This window comes from Pistacia vera, unplaced genomic scaffold, assembly GCF_008641045.1.
Source record: "Pistacia vera cultivar Batoury unplaced genomic scaffold, PisVer_v2 Contig142, whole genome shotgun sequence".
In the NCBI taxonomy this organism is placed as follows: domain Eukaryota; kingdom Viridiplantae; phylum Streptophyta; class Magnoliopsida; order Sapindales; family Anacardiaceae; genus Pistacia; species Pistacia vera.
In genome coordinates this window covers 1,350,691-1,363,637 of record NW_022195489.1, presented here as the reverse complement: position 1 = coordinate 1,363,637, position 12,947 = coordinate 1,350,691, and the positions used below count along the sequence as shown (strand labels likewise).

Here is a 12,947-nt window from a genome sequence, read left to right as displayed (position 1 = left end):
ACAAATGTGAAATCAAAATTAGACACCATTCAACTAATCATTAGCTTAAACAAAATGCAAAATTAAAATTAGCGACTAACTGTCAATCCCTTAATTGGCATATTAAAAATTCAATATTCCAAACCTAATTAATGATTTTATATAAATAATACAGAGAGGTTGTAGCTTAGTTGATATTACCTTCATACCATTAAAGTTTGTAAGATTTTATTCCCATGGACATTAACTCTTATTACACTAAGTCACAAACTTCGTTCCCTTAGAGATATCTTCTAGATCATCTTCTAAAATACTTGGTATAAGCAACAACACATAACTTAAGCCATTAACTTCAAGGTCTCGGGAGACAAATTGAGATGCACATAAGCTAGTCCCAACATCCCTGGATACCAGAAAAAACAAAAAACAACACATTACTTCTAAAGCAAATCATAATGCATATTTATCATAGCATATAATTTCTCCTATCAGCCAACAGGATGAGAATGATACGGACTTTGGAACCAATTTCAGATCATTTTTTCTTCCCACAGTAGCACCAAAAGCCTAATCATGTCAAGATCCTCTAGCTTTTCGCCATTGGGAAGTTTCCAATCGAAATGATATAGCAACTGGGCAAGTGGCAGCTCCATATTGGCTATGGCAAATCCTATGCCAGCACAAATTCTACTCCCACCTCCAAATGGGATGAATTCAAAATTAGCCCCCTTGTAATCAATTGAACTCTCAAGAAATCTCTCAGGATAGAACTTCTCAGCTTGGCTCCAATGTTTGGGATCCCTCCCTATTGCCCATACATTTAGCAAAACTTTAGTCTTGGCAGGTATTTCATATCCGAAAAGCTCACAGCTTTTCCTACATTCCCTTGGAAGCAAGGGACCAGCAGGGCGTAATCTCATAATGAAGGCCTTCTTCAGCAACTTTTCCTTTCATACCGAAGACAGTCCTCACCTCTGCTTGTGCTTTTACCATGACACTTGGATTTTTAATCAACTTTGATAGTGATGGCAATGGGCTGGGCCGAGACCAGGTACCCCTTGGCCCAGGCCCAAACCCAACCTCATGACAAAGGCCCAACCCAGTCCAGGCCCATCATGGGTATGATAGGTAAAGCCCAAGCCCAACCCAACAGGCTTTTTGTAACCTTAGGCCTGACCCAAGCCTGCCCATTTTTATATTGTAAATTTTTAAATATTAATAAATTTCAATTTTTTTATATTTTTAATTCTAGAAACAGTTTTTAAATATTAATTTATTTTTTAATACTCACCAAATGGGATGAGATGAGGGTTTGGAAAAAATGGGTAGATATATGTAAAATAATATTGTAATTAAATATATAGTATAAGGGTAATTTAGTAAAATTAATACTAAAATTGTTGAGTCAGGCCGGGCCGGGCCAGAAGACATACCCAAGCCCGACCCATACCCAAGATCGAGCCTTAAAATCAAGCCCAAGCCCGCGAACACCAAGTAAAGCCTGACCTTCGGGAAGGGTTAGGCCAGGTACCCGAAAATATCGGGCTCATTGCCATCTCTAAACTCTGGCATTGCCCATTCTGCAGTTGTAGATGTTGGACCGCTCCCAGCAGTAAAGATGTCCTGCAATAATAGGGTTGAAAAACTTGCGTTAAACTATTAATCATTAATTTCTTCCCATGATGTACAAATATAGTTAATTATAATTCAGAAAGTTGCGTGATTAAAAGCATATATATATATAAATAAAGTTTGATAATATATTGATATATATTAGTGAGGACGTCCTATATTAATTTTATAAGGAGAGTGAGCATGGGTAAAGGGTAGAACCGTGCCTGTTCTAGAAAATTGGAATCATGAATTCTCGGGTCCAGTTTTGGTTCTTACAGTGCTAGAATCGGGAATTGGAACCAAGGCCTAGGTACCCAAATAGGAATTGGGATTGAATTATAATTTTTGTAAACTTTTGTGATGTAGTTGTCTTTTTTAAAAAGTAAGGGATAATTGAAATTAACCCGGGTACCCGGAACCAAAACCTATATTTCAGGTTCCGGTTCCAGGTTTCTAGGAACCAGAACCAGTCGATTTCGATTCTAGTTCTAAATCTTAGAAATCGACCGGTTTCGGTTCTCGTTTCGGTTTCGATTCCAGTTCCTTCAAAAAATGTAGGGTATCCAGAACCGCTCACCCCTAAATTGTTGATTCATTCTTCTCATTGGACTCTGATTATATTTTATAGCTTAGATCCAATGGTATACATGTATAGTCCCGACAAAATTATATTAGTACGTTTGAACTGCAGAATTATCGTATATACATAAAGAAAATAACTTATACAAAATCTGATATGAAAAGAAGATAGACACTAACCATGAGAACGGCTTTGATATTGTCGTTACTTAAAGAAAGTCCAAGGTCTCCATGCTTCTGCAATTCAAAAGAATGTCTAACAAATCTTTACGATCATCATCATCCTCTTCACTCTCATCCCTCTTAGGTCCTGCCTTTCTGCTTATACGCTCATTGATCATACTATCAAACATTCCATCAATTGTGTGATGAATCTTCTCAAGTTTGCTCTTCACCCCACTGATAGAGTCAACAAATTTGAAGGAAGGAAACATATCGGCTGCACTGAAACCTCAACCCAACTCTATTAATGCTTCTTCAATAGCACCTAAGAACTCCTCTTTATGTTTCACTTTTCCACCAAACACCGCTCTCGTTGTTATGTCAAGCGTCATTGAAAATTTCCTTGCTAATATTGATCATGCCTGCTGCTCTTGAAGAACACAAACGAACGAGGTTTGATACCTCCTCTTCCCCGATTGTTCTAAAAGATTGCACAAATTTGGGAGATAGGAGCCGAGTTACGCACATCTTTCGTAGCTGTTGCCAGTAGTTTCCATGGGGTGAAAACACGATGTCTTCGCAACCATAACTTCAAATATCTGCAGCAAGAACAACAGGCCTTTGAGCGAAGTTAATATCATTAGTTTTAAGCACTTCTGGAGCAGCTTCGGGTGAAGAAATAACAACAGCTGGAACTTGTCCGAGTTGTAAGTGCATAACCGGCCAATGGGGCGAAGAGCCAATCAATTGGTGAATATTTCCCAAAAGTGGCAGCTTCCATGGGTAATCTTAAACTTGATTTCTTGGTTCTAAAATCCATGAATGCAAGGAAGGTGAAGATGGTAAATAGGATCCAAAAATAGGGAATTTGGGGTTCCATGAGCGTTAGGAGAAGATGATCCAAAAATACGGCACTGTGCCATATTACATTTGATGGTTCTCTTTGGATTATCCTATAAAAATGTGGGCTCCATTTTGTTAGTTATTTAGAATAGCATTTCTGGAAAATAGCATAAGATTATGAGAAGTTTTTGGTACATTTCTGAATAGCATTTTCTGAAAATATTTAGATTATTTTAACTCCACAGGTTTGTTAATTTAACTAAACACCTCCCATAATAAAGTTTAAAATTTGACAAAAACACCCCCATCCATCCATCTATTTATTGCCAATAGCCGGCCACCACCATCAAAAGGTGGTCAGAATCTGCAGAAATAGTGTGCAACTGGCTGGATCTGACCGGTCATGCGTTGATCTAGCTTTTTTTAGTCAAATCCACCATGGATCTGGTCAAAAACAATCAAATCTACAGCCACAGATCTAGCCGTTGACAACCAAACAACGGCCAAGATATCTGGTCGTCAACGATAACCAAGATATGGATGTTGTTTAGCCATCAACGACGGTCAAGATATGGCCATCGTCAATGGTCAGATCTTTGGTCATAGATCTGGCTGTTTTCAGCCAAATCCATGGGAAATCTGGTCGAAAATAGATATATCGGCGTAAGACTGACCAAATCTAGCCGATCGTACGTCGTTACAATGCCGGCAACGGTGGCTGCTGGGGGGTGATAGTGGCTTGGATGGGTAAGAGTATTTTTGTTAATTTTAAAAATTTTATTGAGAAAGGTAATTGTTAATGTTTGAGTTAAATATGATATAATTGAATTTTGAAGAATATTAAAACAAGTATATTTTTTGGTTTTTAAGACATGATGGTGGAATTGGGGGGGGGGGGGGGGGGGGGGGGGAGGGCGGAATGGATGTGTTAACGGACCCCTGACTCTCCGTCTCGAACTCTCTCAACATCATGGACTAAAATAATAATGTAAACAAACACAGTAAAGGTGTGTATATATATTGGTTTTTAGGATATGTAGGGGAAAAAAGTGTGGCAAACGGACCCCACTTCTCTGTCTTGAGCTCTCTGCAACATTGGCTAGACTAAAATAATGACGAAAACAAACACATTAAAGGTATAATCAATATCAACAATGCTACAGACACCGGGGTTTTTACACCAAAATTTTGTACCGGCTTACGTGTCTCCTGACTCAGACCATTCAACGATTTAAAGTTATTAAATTTTTTTTAAATATAAAAATTAATAAAAAAACTAGAATGGACGGGCATCCATTCCAAATGGACGCCCGTCCATTGTGTAAGGACGGCGTCCTTTTTTTTTGGACGGGCATCCCTACTCTAATTAAAAAGCTTCAAGCTTCAAGTCCTAACTTCTCATCTTCCATAACCTTCTGCAACTCACCGACGTTGTTTCAAAGCTCATAACCAATGGCTTCTTCTATGCTTCCCTACTTCTTCTCTTTTCTACACTTTCACGCTTTGCACAACCCAAAACGCACCCCACTTCTTTCCATTAACTGCTAAAAAATTATCATGCTGCAAAAAGGCAAATTAGATGACCCAAGTGAAGAATTGATGGAGGCATTCAATGAAGAAGCCATGGAAGGGCATGAAGAAGCAGAAGTGGCGTCGAAAAGCACAACAGATTTGTGGAGGGAGAGTCAACGAAGAAGTCATGGAAAGACTAGAAGAAGAAGAAGTGGGTCAAAAAAGCACATGGGTTGTGCGAAGCGTGAAAGACATTTTCTTTTTTTTAGTATATTTTGGTTATAGCATTTTTGGCTTTTGGCAGAGAAAAGAAGCTCCACTTGTTTCGGTGCAATTTTTTCGGTGGATATAGCATTTTGAATCAAATATATATATATTAACCATAATTAATTACATATTTATAATGATTTTATTTTAGATTATTCTATAAAATTGTGATACTTTAAAAGGTAATCAATATATATATATAACACTAATTAATTTTATATATATAACACTGATTAATTACATATTAATTAATGATTTTATTTAGATTATTCTATAAATTTTGTGATACAATTAAAAGTATAATCCAATATCTATTATATATATATATATAACACTAATTAATTACATATTTAATTAATGATTTTAGTTTAGATTATTCTATAAATATTGTGATACACTTGTACCTTTCAAACCCTCCATAGCATTGTTTAGAGAAGATGATAATGAAAACAAACATGTTTTCAGCATTAAGAGACTTGATCTTATTAAATTATAACATACTTAACCTACGGGATAAAAATTATAATTAAATTTAACATAAAAAAAAATTAAAAATTCTAGCAAGTGAAATGTGCAAATTAATTGGTCTATTTAAAAATAAATAAATGAATTCTGAACCTGAGTTTGATCAAAAGAATGTAGTCGACTCTAGTAATAATATTGAACCTTCAGAAGAAGAATACATCTATTTAGTTAAGAGTATTCAATGTAATATAAACTGAATCCTGTTATAATCTTAGTGGTGTAATTGTATTAAAATAAACTAAAAGGGACTGAAAGAAAGAAGCATAATAAAGAGGGCTGAAATGAGAAGCTTTTATTAACTCTTTCTCTCGATTGAGTTGTCTTTGTCTATAAAACGAAGGAAATTGATTCAATTTATCGCCCTCTCTCACTGTAAAATGAAGGGAATTGGCTCAATTTATAGTTTTTCCCCGCCGACCCACCTTCATAAGGACTAATTATCCAATAACAAATTCTAATACATATGCCTTCAAATAGACGTACATAGGTCATGTGTCTTCAAGTAGACTTGTATGAGCTATGTCCCAAATCCCAAGTTTTATTAAATAACGATGAGGGAATGTGACAGTAGCAGCTAAGTTGAAGCTTAAGATTGAGCTATAACATACGATACCTTTCAGCTCCTGTTTTAAAAAGATTCAAACATCCCATCGGAAAAAACCCTTCTGTTTGTTTCATGCTTCAAGATCCTGAATGCTTCTGCAAATTCAAAGGGACTTCTAGCTAACACATCTTCATGATCATCCTGACCAACCATTCTCATTGTCTGATGTTGTGAACCATTCTATCAATTTTCTTATCAACCCTCTCAAGTTTGCTCCTTCTCCTGCATAATTTTTCAAGAATTTTGAAGGCAGAAAACAACCATCAACATTAAATCCTGCTCCTTCACGGATTAATATGAACAATTGCATAGACTTTGGACTAAGAAGTTGATTTATGAAATTTTTCTCAGCTTTTTCCAATAGCTTCCATGTGGTGAAAAGACAATGTCTGTGGAACCGTAAAGTACTATATATGTGCAGCAAGGAGAAAAACACCATTTGAGCAAAGTTAAGATCAAGAGTTTTCATTACTTGATTAGCATATGTAAATGACATATAGAATCATATTTTGTTGTCCAGTCTCTTAGACTTTGATGAGGAAGAGACAGAAAGAAAAGGGTGAATGTTTTGAGGGAGACGATGCCCTGAGTTAATTTACATTATGTCCATTGAAGTTTATGGTGAAGAATCACTGAAGAAACAACAGTTTTTGACACCAAACCGAAGTTTTGATTTCATCAATCATCTGCGACTGCTAAAACTATAGGTCCAGATAATTTTCCACTAAACTCAAGGGCTGTGAGTGCAATTTCCCATATATTTTTAATTCACATCACAGGATCTTTAATCAATCAATGACAAGTAGTCCGCTCAGAAATACTCAAGTACTACTTGCTTTTGTTTACACAGCTTAACTCCTGCTTCAGAATCTAACCATGAGTTGCTAGTACCACTACTTAAGCAAAGAATTTTGTGTTGGTGATGAAATGAAGTCTGAACTTCAAATTTTACACTGAAATACTTACAGCAAAATAACAGTTTTTTCTAGTTGTTTTTGCTAATATTTGCCCTCCCCTGCCTCTGGGGGTTACAAAATGTAAAGACCAGAACATTGTCCTAGTAAAAAGGTGAAAGATTGATGAAATCTCTAGTAGAGTTAGAATTATTTTCCATTCTCAACAATGTCTGCAGCCTACATTTTTGTTTTCAACTCAAGGATTCTGGTGCTCTGCTTCTAAAACAGAGCTCCCACAGTCACTACCAAAAGTTACATAACTAAAAATGCATATTCTGGTAAACAAACAAGCAAATTACAACAAACCATACCAAGACCACAGAGAAAATATGCCAATACAGATCTTATTTTATCATTGTAATTACATCAAAAGTACTACATATCATCATCATATATGATCCTCAAATTCTTCTGTTGGTAATAGGAGAACTTCAGTTCTCACTAAAAACCACAAACAAGCTACAAAAAGGAGCCCTCTATATAACATAATCAGACCATTCATTAATATGCGAAGTTTGATCCATTGTAAAACTAGGAATCTTATCAAGCCTAGTTGGATTCTCCTTCCCCCCAACCAATCTAGCCGGGTTACCAACAGCCGTAGTTCTCGTCGGCACATCCTTTAACACAACCGAACCCGCCCCAATTTTTGCCCCCTCACCAATCCTAATGTTCCCCAAAATACAAGTCCCCGCGCCAATCAAAACCCCATCACCAATTTTTGGATGCCTGTCACCAGACGCCTTCCCAGTTCCCCCCAATGTTACATTATGCAAAATCGAAACTTTGTCCCCAATCACAGCCGTCTCTCCAATCACAACTCCAGTGGCGTGATCAAACAAGATCCCACTTCCCATTTTTGCTCCAGGATGAATATCAACTGCGAAAACTTCAGAAACCCGGTTCTGTATCAACAAGGCCAAGACTTTTCGGCCCTGGTACCAAAGTTTATGCGCAATTCTATGCGCCTGACATGCGAGAAACCCTTTGAAATTCAACAAGCAATGCACATAACTTATGCAAGCGGGGTCTCTCTCTTTAACCGCTCTCAAATCAGCTTTCAGAGCTCTAACGAGGGTTTCTTGATCCTCTACAAGCACGCCTATGAAAATATCATACAACGTACCTTCAGGGAGACTTGAAATGCTCAGTTTGATGGAAAGAAGATTCGCCAAAGCGCTTTCGAGTGATTTATGCGACAAAATTGAAGTGAAGTAGTAGTTTGACAAGATGGGCTCTTGTTCGACGTCTGATCTTGCTTCATCTAGCATTTTCAGCCATAGATCTTGATCATCACGATCCCGATTATCATGATTGTTAATAACCCCACGCGTGTGCATGGTTTTTGTGTGGTTCTTGTTGAAGGGTATGCAAGAAACACGATCAGAAAAACTTGGGCGACAGGTTTTGACATAGTCGTATGCATGGTCATCGTTTGTGGACCGGCCGTTTGGCTCCTGGGAAAGTTGAGAGGTGTCGATACAAGTAGCCATGGACACTGAGAATTTGTGTTTGGTGGTAGAACGTGAAGAAGAAAGGTGTGAAGAGAGGAGAGGTCTTAGGAGAGGGAAAGAAGGAGGAGTGTTATTATATAGAGGAAGGGAAAAGGGTCGAACAATGCCCTGAAGTTGAGCTTTCATGGGAACTGATACTTTCCTGGAAAATTTATCAAGTCGGTTTGTTAAATAAAAAAAAAAAAAAAAACTTTTTTTTTTTTTTTTTTGTTTTTCATTGTAATTTGATTGTGTGGATTTTCTAGTTTGAAGATAAGCGTGTCTGAAGGAAGCACATGATTTAAAGAGTTCAAAAGAAGGTTTGCCAAGTCTTCTTGTGGACCTTTCCACACATGATTAATTGCTCTTTTTTGTTATTCTATTCATATTATTCCTTCCTTTATGGAGGATTAATTAAATAAAAATATTAAATATGGGCTAAAACGTTGTGCATACCCTTACTTTTAGTGTAATTCTCAACTATCTTCTACAATTTGAAAACTATCATTGACCTCCCTTGTAGTAGTGCCGTTGACCTATGTTGTAATATCGTTGCCCTCCAAAGCTCCCTTAAAAGGGTAGGTTTGAGGTCAGATTAGCAATGATTAAGCAAAATATGAAAGGAGGTAAGTAATAATTAAGCAAAGTCTGAGGAGAGATAATCAAGAATTCAGAAAAATCTTAACAAAGGTCATTGAGAACTCGACACGATCTTGATAGAGGTTTTAGATGTAATTAGCAATGGTTAGTTAAAATATTAGGCTGATTTGTAAATATTAAGCAAAATCTTCTTAGAAGTCAACATTTATGAGGGGAGGTGAGCGATGATTTTCAAACTATAAGGGGTGTATGGAATCTCAAACAAACCTAAGGTGGAGTTGTAATTCTCAGAATAAATGAAATAATAAACTAATCCTATAAAAATGTGGTACTAAGTTTAATAATAATTAATTAGTGTTGATATTGCCCTTTTTCTGGATAATGTAACACCTAGAGGGAAAGTGTGAAATCCAAGCCTATTCTGATTCAGATTGGGCTTGTGACACTGAGGACAGGAAATCTACAAGAGGCTACTGTATTATGTTAAATGAAAATCCAATAGCATGGAGTTCAAGGAAACAAAGAGGGGTGTCCAGATCAAGCATTGAAAGTGAATACAGAGCTCTTACTCAAACTAGTGCCGAAATAGCCTGGCTAACTTCTCTACTCTCAGAACTGAAAATATGGAGTTCTTCAACACCAAGAATCTGGTGTGATAATGTTAGTGTCGCAGCCCTCACTTTGAATCCTATCTTGCATGGGAAAACCAAACATACTGAGGTAGACATTTATTTTATAAGAGAAATTGTGAATAATGGAGACGTTGAAGTCATCTACATTCCATCAAAAGAACAAGTAGCAGACATATTCACAAAGCTAAGTCCTAAGAACCACTTTGAATGGATGAGAAACAAACTAAGGTCCTACACAAAGACCTTAGTTTGAGGGGGAATGTGAAGAAGATAGACAATGGACAGATGGCAACACACTAGGGAGACAACATTGGTGACATGTGTGTGCATCCGCCAACTCTCTAACAACTTGAGATTCTTGTGGTCCTAAAACCCTAAAACCTCTCATTACTGTTCTTGCCCACCAAGTTTTGTAAATTGATCAAGAAGCCTCCTGAATTAGTTATGTAAATGTGTATAAATTAATTGTTTTGTAATATGAACAATATCTTCCATTCAAGCTTAATATTCTTACGTCTCTCTCTCTGGCTGCTCTTTTCTCTTTTCTCACTATGTCTATATGTACACATATTCACATTCATTTCTCCTCAACAAAGATATTCGAATTATCTTTTCTTTCGTTTCATAGAAAGAAAAGTATGTGGGGTTTGCCGTTTAATATCTAGTCTTCTGCCTCCTCGTCTTGTTCTTCCATCTACAAGCTATTTTCTAAGTTACTTCTAAATGTTCTTCTCCATCACCATAACTTTGTTCTTCTGACCAAAGTTTTGTGTTACTTCATTTCAAGAATGCCTCTTTAATTCACAATTCTGCCTCTATTCACTGCAATAATGTTGATTCTTTTCCAAAAACAGAGTTCTGCAATAGTGATTGCTGCTCATGGAATGGGGTCACTTGTGATCAGTCAACAGGTCATGTGATCGGTCTTGACGTTATTTCTAGTCAGCTGATTGCAAAATCCATGTCAACAGTAGCATCTTCCTTCTTCATCATCTCCGTAGCCTCAATCTTGCTTGTAATGATTTCATGTTTTCTGAAATCACATCAATTCGCAAAATTGATACATCTTAATCTTTCTTCATCTAATTTCTCTGGATTAGTTCCAAGTGAAATATCTCACCTCTCCAAGCTGGGTTCACGTGATCTCTCTGACAATAATGTTGGTCATGGACTAGAAATTGGCCAACATTGTTTTAATAAGATCTTGCAAAACCTCACAGAAGTAAGATATCTTCTTCTTGACAATGTGAACATGTCTCCTGTTGTGCCTAGTTCCTTGGTGAATTTTTCTTCTTTTTTGATATCTCTGAGTCTTAGTAATACTCAGCTGCGACACGAGTTCCTGAATGGTGTTTTCCGCCTTCCATTTCTTCAGTACCTAAGTTTGTCTAGAAACGGAGGTCTCATAGGCAATTTACTAGAGTCTAACTGGAGTAGTCCCTTGAGATTGTTAGATCTATCTTCCACAAAATTTTCAGGAATATTACCTGAAAAAATCGAAAATCTTATACACTTGAATATGTTAGATCTTTCTTATTGCAAGTTCACGGATTCAAATCCAGGATCACTTTGGAACCTCACAAGTATCACCATTTTGGATTTGACATTCAACAATTTTACTGGCCAAGTCCCTACATTGCTATCTAACCTCAGGAAGCCCACTCGTCTATCATTTGTACACAACAGTTTTTTCGGACAATTTCTAGATGTTTTGGGCAACCTTAGCAAAGTGATTGAAATATATCTCTTTGATAACAATTTTAGTGGTCAACTGCCATTATCAGCATTCAATCTCACTCAGGTTTCTCATTTACACTTTTCACACAATGAATTTGCGGGTCATCTTCCTTGAAGTGGCCATTCATCTCTGTCCATTCTCAAATTATCTAATAATTTTCTAAATGGAAGAGTGTCGTCTTTGTTGTTTACTTTGCCATCTTTGCAATAATTAGACCGTAAAACAAGAAGTTCACTGGTCCAATTCCAAATCCCATACTTCAACCTTTGAATCTTTGAATCTTTCTTTTCTTGATCTTTCATCAAAGAACTTCACTGGCATTGTTAGGTCAGAATTTTTTTCAAAGTTCCAAAACGTGGAGGTTATGGATCTTTCAAATCACTGTCTACTGTCACTAAGAACCCAAACCAATTTTAACTTTATCTTGCCCAGGCTCAAAGTTTTCGAATTCTCTTCCTGAAACATAAGAGAATTCCCTGTTTTCTTAAGAACCTCAACATAATTGATGATTTTAGACCTTTCCTATAACAAAATTTCTGGTAGAATTTCCCAACGGGAGACAGGATCGTGGTACAAATTGCAATATCTGGATCTTTCTCACAATTTGTTGACAAATTTTCAGTATAGATTGGCAAAGCGTCTAAATTTCTTGATCTTCATTCCAACTTGCTTCAAGGACCCCTTTTGCTTCTACCACTTTCTAGGAAATGCTTCTCAGTTTCAAACAATAAATTGACAGGAGAGACCCCTTCATGGACTTGTGGTTCGGGCACTATTGAGTATCTGAACTTGAGTAGAAGGAGTCTACAATGTCTTGGAAACCATGACAAGATCTTCCTACTGGATCTTACGATGAATAGAGCTTTGACAACTCTCAACTTAAATTCCAATCCGTTGGAGGGAACATTGCCACAATCTTTGGCTAAATGTAGCAGCTTGGAAGTTCCAGATGTCGGAAATAACAAGATTAATGATAAATTTCCTCACTGGTTAGCTACTCTTCCAAAACTGCAAGTTCTTTTGTTGAGATCGAATAGTTTTCAGAGTCCCATTCGCAATTTGAATACAAGATGTCCATTCCCAATGTTATGAATACTTGATCTTTCTCATAATACATTAATTGGCAATTTTCCAACATCATATCTTAAAAATTTTAAAGCTATGATGAGCAGGGATAATAGCAGTGGTGCGGCGCAATATATGGGTTCACATGGTCAATATTATTCTACAGTTTTGACAGTGAAAGGAATTAATGTTGAAATGGTGAGAATCCTAACCATTTTAACATTATTGATTTGTCAAACAACCAATTCTAGGGATGAATACCAGATGGAAAGCTTAATTCACTCAACTAGCTCAATTTTTCTCACATTTCCGTAACCGGTCATATTCCATCATCATTTGGAAATTTGATGGAGCTTGAAGCTTTAGATCTCTTTTCCA

At 36.7% G+C, this 12,947-nt stretch overlaps 2 protein-coding genes and 1 pseudogene across 2 annotated transcripts; 1 reads left to right on the top strand and 2 right to left on the bottom strand.

Annotated features, from left to right (window-relative positions):
- Window positions 1-237: 237 nt before the first annotated feature.
- LOC116123394 lies at window positions 238-2,606 on the bottom strand (annotated as a pseudogene).
- Window positions 2,607-7,378: 4,772 nt separating this feature from the next.
- On the bottom strand, window positions 7,379-8,681 carry LOC116123393 (serine acetyltransferase 1, chloroplastic-like). The gene has a single exon (XM_031409167.1). The coding sequence runs from the start codon at window positions 8,679-8,681 to the stop codon at window positions 7,518-7,520; it is 1,164 nt and encodes a 387-aa protein (XP_031265027.1). The 3' UTR covers window positions 7,379-7,517.
- Window positions 8,682-9,135: 454 nt separating this feature from the next.
- On the top strand, window positions 9,136-12,596 carry LOC116123392 (receptor-like protein Cf-9 homolog). The gene is made up of 3 exons (XM_031409166.1): window positions 9,136-9,160; window positions 10,621-11,567; window positions 12,132-12,596. Exons 1-3 carry the CDS (start codon window positions 9,136-9,138, stop codon window positions 12,594-12,596), a joined length of 1,437 nt encoding a protein of 478 aa, XP_031265026.1.
- The last annotated feature ends 351 nt before the right edge of the window (window positions 12,597-12,947 follow it).